This window comes from Drosophila innubila, chromosome X, assembly GCF_004354385.1.
Source record: "Drosophila innubila isolate TH190305 chromosome X, UK_Dinn_1.0, whole genome shotgun sequence".
Lineage (NCBI taxonomy): Eukaryota > Metazoa > Arthropoda > Insecta > Diptera > Drosophilidae > Drosophila > Drosophila innubila.
In genome coordinates, this window is record NC_047626.1 from 4,795,087 (window position 1) to 4,811,423 (window position 16,337).

At 31.6% G+C, this 16,337-nt stretch overlaps 2 protein-coding genes across 2 annotated transcripts in view; one reads left to right on the forward strand and one right to left on the reverse strand.

Moving 5' to 3' along the window:
* Positions 1-16,337, reverse strand: part of LOC117793432 — a 73,791-nt gene that overhangs the window by 15,058 nt on the left and 42,396 nt on the right. The gene's annotated exons all lie outside the window — the stretch shown is intronic.
* Positions 7,891-8,451, forward strand: LOC117784109 (the record flags this gene model as incomplete). Its single annotated transcript, XM_034621741.1, has 1 exon — positions 7,891-8,451. A coding segment is annotated over one exon (561 nt), but the record flags the coding sequence as incomplete, so codon positions are not given.

Below are 16,337 nucleotides of genomic sequence, written 5' to 3' on the forward strand. Positions count from 1 at the left end.
TTTTTTATTACTGTAATAACAGTGTATCTTAGTCTTAGTTGGTACTTTTTGCACATTCTCAAATTGCACGTATTTTCGAGATTTTTCTAGAAACTCAACATGGGGTGTTCCCACTTTGCTAATCACTACATCTTAGATTACTATATTCAAAGGGTATCTTGGTCGTAGTTGTACTTTTTTCATATGGTCAAATTTCAAGTATTTTCGAGAGATTTCGAGAAGTTCTACTTTGCTAAATATCAAATCTTTAATTACTGTAATAACAGGGTATCTTGGATGTAGCTGGTATTTTTTTATATTCTTGAATTGCACGTTTTTCGAGAGTTTTCTATAGTTTTAATAAGTAGAGTTTTCACTTAAATGTTCGTTAGATCTTTTATTTCTATATTTACAGGGTATCTTAGCTATTATTGGTTTTTTTTTGCATATTCTTACATTGCAAGTAGCTTAAAGATTTTTTATAGCTTTAATAATTGGAGTTCCTACTTGGCTCATATCTAAGTCTTTAATTCCTATATTTACAGGGTATCTTGGCTCTTGTTGCTTTGCTTACCAAGTATTTAAAGGGAAGTTTTTATTAAACAATTTTTTCTATTATTATTAGCAACTATTTCTAATCAAGCTAATCAATTTACAGGGTATCCTGTAGTCTAGTTTCATGCACTTCAATTGCTAACCCATTTCAGCTTGTGTCAATGGCATTTCAATTTGTTTGCTCTCATCAAGGTTGTCAGTGCAACAGTCGCAACATGAATTCGAGCTGACGTTGCAACTCTGCTGTAATTTGGTCTTTGAAGGGGGCAACCCTAAAATCAGTTGGCGTTACTAATTGACAGAAAACGTTGAATGGACAATCGACATATGAAACAGAAGAGATTGCAAATGCATTTAAAGTTGCATTGTTTCAAGTTCTATCTGGTTTTTAATGCTCTCATTGAAATTGATTAAGATTCAGTTGATACGACTGCTAAATACCCATTGATTAAGTGCAAAATTAAGTGGGATATTTATTGAGTGACAAGCGAAATTAAAATCTCAATCAATCAGCTGGGAAATGACTTGAGAAAATTGTACTAGAAATTGTAGAAAGATGAACGAGTAATATACCCTGTAAATACTTGAAAAATTAAGAAAATTAAGTTTGAAATCAATTAAGTTTTAAGGAAGACATATTTGATGTAGAAAATAAGTACACTGTATTTAATTTTTGATGAGTATTTTTATGATTTTTTTTATTTAATGCAAAAAAGTAAGACAATATGCAATACCCTGTAAATACCTTGTATTAGCACAACTAGGTAATAATTAAATTAACTTAAAACACCATTAAATATTATGTTATTAATTTTTCAGGGCTGGTTTAAGATGTGTTTTACCAAACGATACGAAATATAGCAATTGATTCATACAGAATTTCTAGATACCCTATATATTCATAATTTAAGCATAACTTGAAGAACAATTAAGACAAACAATTTAAGAAGATTATCAAGACATATATATTAATAAAGTAGTAACGTATAAAGCAAGTAATGATATAACTCAGAGATACCCTCTACTTTGCTGTAGGTCGAGTTAATATTTAATTTCATTCAATAAAAGACCAAAATACTTGTTTAAATAAAGTTGGAATTTAAAGAAACAAAGTTATGCTTTTGTTGCATTTAGTTGATTGAATTTAGCACAACTTTGTAATACCCTGTTGTAAAATATATGGGAATACTTTAGCTAAAAAATGCTTACATTGTAAACAAGCTAATTTTTTTTTTATATAGCTCATTTGTTGGCTTTAAGTAAATCGAGTTAAGCTTGCAATAACTTCAGCTTGAGCTTTATTTCTAACTGGCAGCTGTTTCCGTTTCCGCTGTCGTTTTCCTCCTCTCTCTCTCTCTCCCTTTCTCTGTCTGTCGCTCTATCAATTTGAAGTCAAATCACGTGCTGGCCGCACAAAGCAAACAATTGTGAAATATCGGGAAAATGTGCAACTGCAGTTGTTAGATGTTTGTACAAAGTGAGCAGGACTAAGGACACAGTTGGTCTTGCTCTCTAGCTTGGAGACTAGCGTGTTTGGGGGGTTCCCAGGATTTCCAGAGTCCGGTTCAGCAATCGCCATCCGGCATTTCTGATACGCACTAAGCAAAGATAAGGAAAATTGGAAATAGTACAGAGAAAAACCCCGAGCTGTATACCATTTTTGGGTTTAGCAAAAGAAAAATAGAAAAATAGAAATTGTCAACCACACGACGTCGTTTGTTTGGTCATAAATTGAAAATGTTTTTCAAATAGTTGCTGGCCAAATACCGAGGGAAATACCAGTTGGCTCGGGAAAAATGTTGCGATTGCGTGTGAAAATGCAACAAAAACCAAACACGTTCCACACTTTTCACACTTTTCACACTTTACGGCGATAGTCAAATGAGAGTCGCAGCCAGTTCAAAAGGCCAAGGAGTCCTTTGGACACAACAACAACAACATGACAACATGACAACAAAGGGGCTGGCGAGAAACATTAACGAGTGTGAGAAAGTAACGCCTTAACCCCTTTAACCTTCACCCTACACTCTACACCCTACACTGAAAAAAAAGGCCTGCTTATAAAATCAATAACATTCATCATACATATTTTTCTTCAAATTCTTCAAATAAGAACATTTTAAGATCATAAACTAATACTACGAATATTAGTCTAAAAAATCAAAAGTTCTTAATGCAACAATTAAAATCCGAAATAGTTAGGAAAGTAAAAATATTTACTATATCATATAAATCAAATCACAGCCCAGTGGCGCTCTGTTTAGAGAAACCGCTTCAGTTGTAAAGCAGTACACTGAAAAAAAAGTGTTCTAAAATCAAGATTTTGGTCTCAAACTCAGACTTTTGGTCTAAAAAATGCTCGAGAATATAAAATTCTTAAACTAAGAGAACACATCTTGATTTTAAGAACATTTTAAATAACATCAAGCTCTTATTTTAAGAACAAATGTTCTTAAAACTAAATAAAAAAAATAAAATAAAAAAAATTTTTTTGTTTATTAATTTTTTTTATTTTTAAATTTTAATTTATTTATATTTTATTCTGTATTAGTAATTTGATAAATGTTATTTTAATTTGTTACGAGTGGGATTCGAACCGCCGCCTACTGCTTCACAACTGAAGCGGCCTCTCTAACATTTGTTTAATACGAAATAGTACCTATTTATACTTTCCTAACAATTTAAGATTTTTATTCTTATATTAAGACTTTAAGATATTTTAGATTAATAATCTTAGTTTTAGTAGTTTGGTCTTAAAATAATCTTATTTTAAGAAAAAAATATTTAATATGAACATTCTTGACTGTAGAAGTTGGTCTTTTTTTCAGTGTAGGCGGCGGTTCGAATCCCACTCATAACAAATTAAAATAACACTTATCAAATTACCAAGACAGAATAAAATGAAAATAAATTAAAATTATAAACTAAAAAATCATTTCTAACTTTTTTTTATTATTTGTTTTTATTTTTAAGAACATTTCTTCTTAAAATAACAACTTGGTCTTGTTTGAAATGTTCTTAAAACCAAGATGTGTTTTCTTAATTTAAGAATTTTATGTTTTTTTTAGACAAAGTTCTACGTTTTGAGATCAAAATCTTGATGTTAGAACATTTTTTTTATCAGTGTACACTCTTCATTTGTTCATTTCATTATTTCCTCATACTTGATCCTTTCACCCGTTTCTCTATATTGCCAATTGCGAAATGTAGAGACGTGTGTTTACCCACAGTTCTGACAGTTCTCATCAGCAAAACCCATCGCAATGTTAGATTGTCCATGTTGCACAGTGAAGGGTTTGCCACAGACAAGGATTTATTGCAATTCCAAGAAGTTAAGGGGCCTATCCCAACAATGCAACTACTGCTTGAAGACTCTCTCCTAATCTCTTTCCTTCTTTTATGCAAATTCATTAGAAATGCAAGCTTTAAAAGTTCACTTTAAATCTAGATTCAAACAATGACTATTTTTGAGTTGCGATCTTATGATTAGCTTAAGAACTATAACGATTTAAATCTTTAAATAGCATTCACTTTTTCTTAAGTTCGTTAAAAGTGCAAGCTTACAGTAGAAGCTTTATAATTTCGTTTTAAATCTAGAATCAAACAATGAGAATATCTTAGGTCAAGTTGTGATTATTTTAATGATTAAGATTCATAGTGATTTTAAATATAATGGAGCTTTTAATTTTCGAATGTTCATTAAAATTGTAAGTCAAAGTGGGAGCTTTTTAAGTAAACTGGAAACTTTTTTAGTATTAATTTTATTACAAAACCTTATCTTTTCCTAAAGTCTCTTAAGAGTTAAAACTTTAAGTAATACTGTAATCCAAAAGTTTTACTTTGTTTTAGCGTTAAAGTTACAAAATTATATTTGTTAAATACTATGAAATCTTTATTTAATTTTAATTTATTTTGAATGTATCTTTATTGTTATTTAAGTTCACAATAATTTAACTACAAGTATTTTTTTTAAACGAAAGCAGAGATTAAATTGTCTTTCTTAAAATGTGAATTATAGATTATCAGAAAATATTTAACTATACTTTAACAGCTGAGACTTTGAGACTTACGAAATACCCTAAATCAATAAACAAAATCGTTTTCCATAAGCCAGATTAACTGATATTCCAAATAAAGTAAGGAAATAACTGCGAATTAAAATAAAGTAATACAAATTTAAGCTGTGATAAGCAGGGATTATGATTAAACTGAATTTTCCAGCAATTGAAAATGAAAAAGTATACAAAATAAAGTCAAGATTCAGCTGTAAGTTAAAAGCAAAATAAGCTGAGCTGTTAATTGGCTTAAATTTCAGATTATAGACTGCTTAAAGTTTGCTTTTTCACTGTAAATTATTCACTTTCAATTTCTCTTTCACAACAATTTCAGTTGCAAATTGCCGCGAAATTTGTATAAAGCCAATTCTCTAACTTTTTAAAAGAGTATTTCGTTTAAATTGAGAGAAAAGTGACAGCCTTGAGGCGCAGTCATAAGTACATGTAGTTATTGGCCTAAAACAACAATATGGTCAGAAATAGGCAACGAATGACGAAGTTCCATTCAGAGATTCAAGTGAAAATTCTTTTGAATGCAGCTCTCAATAAACTCGAGTTTTACAGGCTGATCGAAGAGAAAAAGGCGCAGCTGTTGATATAATACATCCCATGGTGGTATCCCTGAATATGAGTGTTGTACTATGTCCTGTTATTGTCCTGGCCTACTATTGTCCTGGCCATGCACCTTGTGCGACGTCAGCGTCAACGGCGTCAACGGCGTTTGCACAACAATGGCCCACAACAATATCGCAATGGGCCAAGGTTAGCGCAGTTTTAGCCGAGCGCCGTGTCCTAACCAAAATCAACCAAAATATATTCGAAAATCGTATATGCAAAATGTCAAAGAAATTGGAATATCGACAGTGTTACGAATAATATTTATTTTAATTATCAATTTCATTTTAGCTTGATAAATAAATCAAAAAAAAATAAGATTAATCCAAATTTTCGATTTAAAAATCAAAAGTAACTGTAACTGCCGTGTCCTAACCAAAATCCACCATAATATATTCGAAAATCGTATATGCAAAATGTCAAAGAAATTGGAATATCGACAGTGTCACGAATAATATTTGTTTTTATTATTAAATTAAATTTTAGCTCGATAAATAAATAAAAAAAATATAATTAAAGCAAATTTTAAAAATCAAAAGTAAATGTAATTTTTCAATTTTAAAATAAAAATTATACACCTATTTGATTAAATTAGATATAATATGAAACATTAAAAAACCAAAACCACAGAAAGCGAAACCAACCGAAAATCTCCCAAAAATGTATGGAAAGCGAAATCAACCGAAAATCTCCCAAAAATGTATGGAGATTTGGTAGATTTTCGGTTGGTTTCGCTTTCTGTGGCACCCCTGAATATGTATTTGGTTTTTTAATGTTTCATATATATTTCATTTCTGTGGCACCCCAGATTAGGAACCGATTTTCGAGGTCTCCCTTAATTTTATAAAAAAAAATATTTTTCACATTAATTTATATACATTTTAAGTAAAAATATCTCTGATATAGTTATTTTAAGCCCCTGAACTAGACAAATCAAAACCGGCTCTAAATCTAAAAGTGTCAATACAGATTTCAGGGAGTACTAGTTAGGCTAATTAGACCTTGAACTTTATCTGTTGATAATAACATTTATTTTCAATTCTTATTATAAAAATTTAAATAACTCGTTAAATAAAAATTTAATGTACATTTTTAACCATAATATAAATTGAGTAATAATTTCTAACAAATTTTTTAATTTAAATATAATGTTTACAACATCTTTTAGTTTTTAAATTAATTTATAAACCATTTTTAAATAATTTAAAAATCTTAAATTTTGTTATAAAAATTTAAATAGCTCTTTCAGTAAAAATGTTATGTAAATTTTTAACCATTATATAAATTGAGCAATAATTTCTTAATAATTTTTTTAATTTAAATATAATGCTTACAACATCTTTTTTTTTTAAATAATTAATAAATCATTTTTAAATAATTAATAAATCATTGTTAAATAATTTAAAAATCTTAAATCTTGTTATAAAAATTTGAATAGCTCTTTAGATACAAATTTAATGTAAATTTTTAACCATAATATAAAATGAGTAATAATTTCTTAATAATTTTTTTAAATTTAAATATAATGTTAACAACATCTTTTAATTTTTTAAATAATTAATAAATCATTTTTAAATAGTTTAAAAATCTTAAATTTAAAATATTTTTATTTCCAAAATCGAAAAATAATTTTTTTTTACATCTTTTAATTTTTTAAATAATTAATAAATCATTTTTAAATAATTTAAAAATCTGAAATTTTAAATATTTATATTTCAAAAATCGAAAACAAATTTTTTTTATTTTTTTTCTTAATAATTATTGAAAAGAGTTATGCTGTGTCTTTTGAGTACAAATTTAAATTCAATTATTTAATTATTTATTATTTCAATTATGAAAATTTCAATTAAAACTGAAATTTAAATATATTTTTAAATTTATTTTTATGCCTATGTTAAATAATGCTTATTTTACAATATTTATTTTATTGTAAAAGCCGCTGCTAAAAACTAAAAAAGGGTTAGGTTTTTCAGCCCAAGCAACATTTGTGCTAATTTTTGGAAATATCAGAGTATTTGGCAAAAATTTAAGAAAATTCAAAAAAATCCAGAATGCAATATTCGAAACCGAAAACTGTAATCAAGGTCAGAGAGGGAAGCGCAGCCCAGGTAGAGAGAGGGAGAGTGAAAGTGAGAGAGTAGGAGAGAAATATGCTTTAAGCCAGGCCGAAAACGAGCACACGTGCACGCGAAACGGGCTAACTGCATTCGGGCCAAAATAGCAACGCGGCCATAAGCCATAAATGCGCTGCGGATTAGCCAGCAGGTAAATACATGGCTGCTGGCCATTAATTCCTAGAAATTCGCGAATATTAACACGGCTACCTGAGCAGCAGCAGTTTTTGGCCCAAAAGCCAGCGACACTTGGCCTATATAAGAGAGAGTGTTGGAAGCGGCAGGCAAAACAGTTTGAACTGCAGCAGCAACGTGAGCAGACGCACAGCGAAAGAGAGAGAGCAATTGAGAGAGAGTGAGAGAGAGAAAAAGTTTTAAAAAATATTGAAAAAAAAATGGGTTGTTGTTCGAGTAACTTGAAGTTGGATGCGCCCGGCAATTTGGAGAGCAGCATTTATGCCGCCAAAAGAAGTCGCAGTGGCAGCAACAGCAGCGGTGGCAGCAACAACAGCAACACTAACAACAACAACAGCAGCGGTTTGGGCAGCGCTTGCAGCACGCCACAAAAGAATCGCAGCATTTGGAGTCGCAATCAAACGCGTCCCATATGCGATGATTTTGCCGAGCAACCGAACATAATGGACTCACAACTGGAATTGGCGATTAATGGAGAATCGTGTGGTTATCACACATGCAGCAGTGCCGCCTCCACAAACAGCTCCAAGCAGCAACAACTCTATCGCACTCAGGACATGGAGCTGGCAGATGAAACACACACACTTGCAACGGCTGTGGGCAATTTGGAATGGGAAATGTTTATGATGCAACACGCGCAACGCCTGATGCCAAAAACATCGTCACCAATTTCTCAGCGTCGTGATCTCAGAGCTGATTTAAATTCGAAATCTTATCATAAATGGCGCAACTATTTGCAGAGCACACCGGCACACATGTTGCACAATGTCAGCCATATACCGGAGGCCATAGCCGGACACTTTTGTCCCACGGATTTTCCGGCTTTCAGTGATCTGGAGGAAATGGAAAGTGCGGCCAAGCGTTATAAAGTCGATACAGAGGCGACAAAAAGTCTGCCACATTTACAAATTCAAAACACAATAAGCACAGATCTTTAAGCAGCGAGGGGCGACTCAACAGTTTTGTGGAAACTCACGTGCTTCGCTTGGCTTGAAGCCGTTTTTGCAGTTTGTGCCACAACTGGCGGCTACTGGCAACAGGTGTGTCAGTCAGTCCATCTATCAATCAATCAATCAATCAGTCGCCACACTTTGTACATATTCCAACAACAACAACAACAGTTGTTCATCAATTGCCAAGCAACAACAATTATTTCCTTTATTATTTTAAGCAAAAAATCAATTTTTTTTTTAACATATATTTACATACATATTTTTTTAAAATTTAAAATCAAATTTTAAAATGACGATTTTATTAATTTATGACGACAAATAAAATGTGCAAATATTGAAAAATAACAACCAGTGTAATTTTCATTGGCCTTTTTCCATTTTAAAATGAATGAAATATTTCTTCACTCTTCTGTACATTTCTCCCTCTCTTTATACTTTTGGCACTTTGTTTACTTTGTCAATTAGTTAAAGCAAACAAATGAACAACAACAACAACGACAACAACAATCAGTGGCAGCTACTGATTCTCTGTAACGGTTCAAAGGTCGTTCAATCGGGTTTTTTTTTTTAAAAAGACCTGCATTGGATTTTGGTTTTTAAGCTGAAAATAAAACTATAGCTTTAAGTTATTCCAAAAACAGCAAAATCAGAGTTATATTCGAATTTTATTGGTAATATATAATACAATTTAGAAATAAATCTATTTCCTTTTCAGAATACCCCATAAAAACAAACTATATCTACAATTTTTTTATCATTCTGATTAGTTTGTTTCGGTTTTCGTATTTTTAAGCACAAAACTCTTATTTCGCATTTAATATTCAAGTTTATTTTAATATTTCTTGCTTTAATTTAATAGGTATAGGTATTAAATTTTCTATATGTACTATATATCTTTAGTAAGCTACATATATTTTTCTTAACTATATTTTTCTCCTCTCATGCAAATGTCTCTCTTTTATACTCCTTTTTGCTTACCTATCGTCTCTCTTGTTTCATCTAGTCTTTTATTACTCTACCTGTCTCTACTAAATTATTTTTATCTCTTTCACTTCAGACCCTTTTTCTTGCGCAGCTTAGACACTAGTTGTCCTGCTCTTACATTCATTTTCTACCTATATTAAGCTCTATATCATAGTTTAATCTGTCTGTCCTTTTCTCTACTTTTTTTTTCCTTACCCAGTGTTTTCTTCTTATCTCTATCAGTTTCTTGTTTGGTGGCTCTTTTCCTCATTTACTACCTCTCATATCCTAACTGTAACCACCTCTTTTTGCTTATATCTGTCCTTTTCTGTTTTTGTTATAATTAATCTACGTTATCATTCTTAATTCTTTTTGAAACCAATGTACTCATTCTCTTACTTTCTCCTTTTCTCTTTCTCTTCTGCTCAATTCGTAAACGTTTCACTGACTGCATATTTCAGCTCTTAATTGTGATTAGCTGTTTATAAACAATTTCTTGTTATGATCTTTCAAAGGAAAATATTGATTAAATTAGATTGACAATGATTACTCCACTATTATCGTAATCAAATGTTTTCATTATGATTAACGCGACCATAAAGCTCATAAAAAGTTGGAAAATGTTTTTACAATAATCAATTGCAAGAAATTAACAATTGGCGCCGAAAGTTCAAGGTAATTGCCAAGTTAACAACAATAACAACTATAATAATAATTTCGATTTGATTGCAGCACAAAGCCAGAAACCAGGGATGGAAAAGGCAGCTTTGGGAATAAGTATGGGCAATTGAGTTGCACCGCATTCTGACCAAAAAGAAAAATCAATGGGCATTATCAATGCCATCAGCATATTGCCAGTATGAATAGTGTAAAATGCAGTACTTGAATTGTTGATACCTTTGAAAAGTTGTTGTCTATGACACTACCTTAAGTAACTTGCAAATTTTATTACGAAATCGTTACGAAATTTCTGGAATATATTAAGAGTAAGCTAAAATGTGTACGTACCAGAAATCACAGTCATATCTTATACAAAACAACTATTATATAATTTTAGAAAATTATGCTAAAGTCGAGGAAAAATTATAAAATTATCTTCCTTTGACCTAAAAGAACTTACATACCAAATTTCGTGATAAAAGCTGTTATAGTCTCTGAGATCTGATGGACAAGTTGACAGATCAAATAAATCAGAATAAAAATTTGAATAAGGTATAAAATAATTTGTATGGCCTGTTGCACTTTCACAGGTTTAGTATACCCGCTTTCCCGCCATTTACTGGGTATTAAAAATTGTATAAATTTCTGGCATGCCACAGGGCGTATGTGTAACATTAAATCAAAACTTTATAAAATCTGCATAAATCTGCAATAATTAATTATGCCATCAAATGCCAAAATTGGCCAAATAGAAGGAGCCAGAGAATTGTGTAAAAGCCACAAATATGGAAATATGGAAATATGAAATGTGGCTTTAAATATTGGCTACAATTTAAACACACGCCATAAATTATTGTACAATAATGCACGAGCGTCATGACAATTCCTTTGATTGTTCATAGTTTAAAGCTTGTAATATTGATTTTATTTCATTAGCTGTTAGCCATGTTAAGTATCATTTGGGCCATGTCCGGGCAACTTCTTGGCCTCGTCAACATTATCGATGGCCCAATACCGACAGACGCCCGCCTTTGGTTAGGCAACTCAACAATTGACAATCTAGTTTGGTATTCAACAACAACAATAACAACACCCTCACCTGTCTGTCTCCTGTCCCCTGATCTATACACACCTCCCTCTTCCCCTACCTACACTGAAAAAAAAGACCAACTTCTAAAATCAAGAACATTCATCTTAGATATTTCGTTCTTAAAATAAGATTATTTTAAGACCAAATTACTAAAACTAAGATTATTAATCTAAAAAATCTTAAATTCTTAATATAAGAATAAAAATCTTAAATTGTTGGGAAAGTATAAATAGGTTCGTATCCCACTCGTAACAAATTAAAATAACATTTATAAAATTACTAAAACAGAATAATATATAAATAAATTAAAATTTAAAAATAAAAAATAATTTTTATTTATTTATTTAAAAAAAAAATTATAAATATAAAAAATAATTTTTATTTATTTTATTTTTTGATTTTAATTTTAAGAACATTTATTCTTAAAATAAGAGCTTGGTCTTATTTAAAATTTTCTTAAAATCAAGATGTGTGCTCTTAATTTAAGAATTTTATATTCTCGACGCATTTTTTAGACCAAAAATCGTAGTTCTGAGATCAAAATTTTGATTTTCGAACATTTTTTTTTATCAGTGTACCTCCTATTTTGGGTTGTGGCAGAACCGCATTTAGCCCTGACATTGCCAAGCAGTTTGCATTTTTGAACTGCTGCCGCAATGACGCGCAGTGCCAGTGTTAGCCATAATTGTGCGCTCCTCAATTGTTCAATCAGCCAGTTAGTCAATGCATCAATCAAACCAACACCAACCCCCTTCCCCCTTCCCCATGCCCACTAAGTGAAACCCACATGGCACCTGTGTGACCTAAGCAAAGGTGGAAAGTCGCGTTCGAGGTTGCAGCATGGGGTCATGGGTCACAATGCAATTTCAGTCAGGCATGTGCCTACACTGCACGAAAAGACTTGCTGATATGCTCCAACTTAAGTGTTGTTATTGATATGCTTGTAGATTTGAGTGCAAATACAAATGTTCATTTATATGTAAAAAATTGTTAAGTACAAAAAATTATAGCTAGTTCAAAGCGATTTTCGAGAGTATTTGCAGATATATTTAAATCTTAGAAACAGTTCGACCTGCCAAAAATGTGTAGTAACTTGCATACCAAATTTCAGAACTCTAGAGCTTATAAATCCAGAGATCATCAGTTAAATACAGAAGAAGTATTGTATCTGAAGTACTTGACAATTTATTGTATATTCTTTGAATAAGATTCTGAAAACAGAATTGAATGAGACATTTCTAATTTTTTGTATTCTGTATGTACGACAATAACTGTTATTTAACATACAATTTAACATTTCGGAACAATAAGTTTGAAATGTTCCAAATTATTAGCTGAAATAATTTTTTAGATAAAATAAGAACTTAAATATCTATACAATACTTATTTTTTTATACAAAATTCTACTTAAACTTTTAAAATTACTAGTTAATTTCTCTCAGTGTAGCTCAATTTAATCGTGTCTATATGCATTGCACTTTGGGAGACATCAGAACGTAGGCAAAGCCCTTGGCTGACGGCAAGCCGACTTGCAATGCCACTTGGTCACACCGCACCCTCTGTACCACCGATGGGGTGTAACCACCCCCTTGTTAGCCGCCCCTAGATGCAATTATGAGCATTTTCTATGGGCAAATTGCAGCACATTTGCACCTGTGACGTGAAGGAACTCACGAGGTTCCTGTTCACTCAATGTAAGGACACGACTTGATTATTGCAAAACTTTTTTTCACAGCTCGGCAAAAAACTTTTTACTAAAGGGAAAAAGTGAATTGAAAAGGGGTCGCGGTTGGGGTGGGGGTGGGGGTATTGTCCGGCATTGCTAATAATATCATAGAATTATTTTCAGTGGCAAAAACGCACAATTTAACAATTTTATGTGCCAGGCGGTGCAAACTTTTTGTCCAGGACAGCAAATTGTTTATGTGTGAGTGACAAAAAAAGTTTGCCTGCATGTGTGTGTGTGTGTCCATTTGGGACAGTATCTCTCCCTCTCTCTCTCTCTTTTTTTTTCTTTCTCACGCACACATTAAAATGATATAGAATTATTAACTTCTCGGGTCTCGAATTGAGCGATAATAACAACAAAAAAAAATAAAAAACACTGCACGAGCCTTTCATTGTTGGTCAACAAAGTCAAGGACTGAGAGCAGCGGGAAATGGGGAAGGGTGGGAGATGTGGTCAAGGGGGCGTGGCAAGCGCGTGTAACGGGGTAAAAGGTCTGTGCCCAGTAATAAATAGTAAATCGAGCTATTTTCTATGGAATTTATGCAAAAAATGCGACACATGAAATTGAAATAAAAGGTCGGGTCAAAGGGGAGACACCGGCAGCTGAGGGGAAAGAAATTTTTGGAGTCCTTTGATATTTATGGCTGTTTTACATAATGCAAATGCCATAAATACAAAATATGATTATAAATTAAATAACAGCTGCGCCTTCAAACTGAAATTAAATAAAGGAAAAATAATTTTAAATTAAAGAAAATTTAATTTCAATTTAATGCTGAAAATTTTAAAGTCAAAATTTTATTATATAGAGAGATAGCCAGATTTAAAATATCAAAGAAGCTGGTGTCAATTTAGCTATGTTACCATTTAAATCCTTAAAAAATATTGAATATAATAAAATGAAATTTCACTGCGGACGGCAGTTCGCGCTAGTGACGAAATTGGAAACTAGTTTGAAGAGATTTCAGGCTGGTTAGTTTAAGCAACTGTCTAAAGCTCATTAAAGGCAATTTATCTTAAGTTATAGAAAAGTTCAAGCAAAGGAATTAAGATAAAAACTAAAAAGCGATTTAAAAGCATAAAGTTTAAGCTATGTTTTTAAAATTTAGTACACAACTATCTTAGCACATGCTTTATCAAATATTAAAATTTTATAACAATCGCATAATAAACACAAAAGTTATAATGTATATATCTCTGCTAGCCTATACGAACTCAGAGACTATAAGAAGCAGAAAAATCAAATTTGGTAGGCGTGTGCTGGAAAATCCCCTGTATTTATCATTTACTTTAAATTTCAAGTTCAAAGAAAGTAACGCCCACCAATCAATAAAATACAAAGTGGTATGTGGCAAGAAAAACGGAAAACTAAAAATTAAATGAATAGGATATATTACAACTTATGTACTAGTATAATAAATATTTGTGTTTGGAATAGTTAAGGTTGATTGAACAACGCATAAATGATGATAACTCAATGTCTATAAATATATATATTTAAGTTGGGAATATGGCAAATTGTAGAGTTCACTTGACTTGTACATAATACATGCTCTACATGAACTTTAAAGTGACTGTTAACTTGGGGTTGGCTTAAGGGGTTGCCTTAGGGGTTGTTGGGGGAGGTCAAACGATGTGGTTGCTCTATCTATTAGGCGAGGTTCCATGCATAATTCAGGCACTCTAATGGTTGCCGCGGGCAGCTGAAAAAAACACACAAAAAAGCCAGCTAAAAAAGGAGTAGATGGTGCGACATTTAAACAGGCCAAAAAATGAGAAATTAGTGAAGGAAAAATGAGAGAGAGAGAGAGAGAGTGAGGGAGCGATAAAAGTAGGTAGAAGCATCTAATCAGGCAATGCCAAATGTAAAATGGTTTTTAACAAGCAAACTTGAAATGTAGATTTTGGTTTTGGATTTAAATTTGGTTAGATGCTACTTAGCTGTCTATATTTGGTTCACGGTTAAGCTGCTCTAATTACTAAATGCAACACTTGAGTGTGGCACAATTTTTGGGTTCGCTGGGATTTAAAATGGCAAATCCCACTGGAATGTCGCGTGCGTGAATTTCTGGCCAAGATTAGGGCTGTGCCCAATGATAACCGCAGCTGAGGATAAAGCCACAGATTAACCAGTCAACCCATACAAATGTACAATATACAATTTGTGTGTGTCGATGTCTATGTATGTGTGTGTGTGTGTGTGTGTTGCTATTAGGCTGTTAGGTTTATAGCACTTGAAAAGCTGAAAAGCACTTGAGTTTTATGGAAAAACGTCGCTGGGATTTCGGTTTTAATTCGTGCATCGCGTGAGGCGTAAAAGGGCATTGAAATCCTTCACAGGATTATGCCTCATGTTGCGGTTTGATATATGCAGCTGTATAGTATATATCACTATCTATCTCTATCTCACACACACACACACACATTCTAACTTCCTCCCTCTCTCTCTTTCTGCGTTGAAAGCCATTTAGCGCCCTGATGAATTTATGACCCATCTTAAAGCCGTGTTCTTTGCTCGCCTCGTTTCCTTTTCATTTCACATCAGACTCCATTTTTATAAGCTGAAAGGGATGGCAGTAACAGTGTGAGAGTGGGAGAAAAGACGGCTAAACAAAAGCTAAAAGGGAAGCCCCTGGAATTCGATGCGTGTAAACAAGAGAGCTGCCCAAACAGAGGGAGAAAGGGAGATAGGAACAAAGGGAAGTTGGAGAAAAAGCGGCAGTTGATTGCAGAACCCAAAAGCAGAAAAACAACAACAAACAAACCGAAACCGAAACGTTTTGTGTTTAATCAAATTCAATTATGAAAAATACACAAAAATATTTCGAAATAAAACCAGGCAGTTTTATACACACAAAAAAAACACGACTGGGCATAAAAAAAAAGCAAACTAAATAATAAAAAAAACTAAAATAAACACAACATTAACAGACTAAATTTAAAAGACATTCAACAGAACTTTTTTTGTTTGATTTTTACTTAAAAGTTATTGAATAATTCTTATTTGTGACATTTAAGATTAAAATCAAAAATAACACTTATTTTAAATTTTTATTGAAAAAAATCAAGCATAAGTGTTATTTTTCAACTTTTAAATAAAAATTGTTATTTAATTATTATTTTTTGCTTTTTTAATAAAAATCAAAAATAAGATTCAAAAATGATTTTTATCATTTTTTATCGGAAATAAGTTTAAAATAAAAATCAAGAATAACACTTATTTTAAATTTTCATTGAAAATATCAAGAATAAGTGTTATTGTTCAACTTTTAAATAAAAATTGTTATTTAATTTTTATTTTTTACTTTTTTAATAAAAATCAAAAATAAGATTTAAAAATGATTTTTATCATTTTTTATCAGAAATTAAAGTTTTTAGCTTAGATCGCTAATTACGATCAAGATAATAATAAATAATAAAATAATTCCA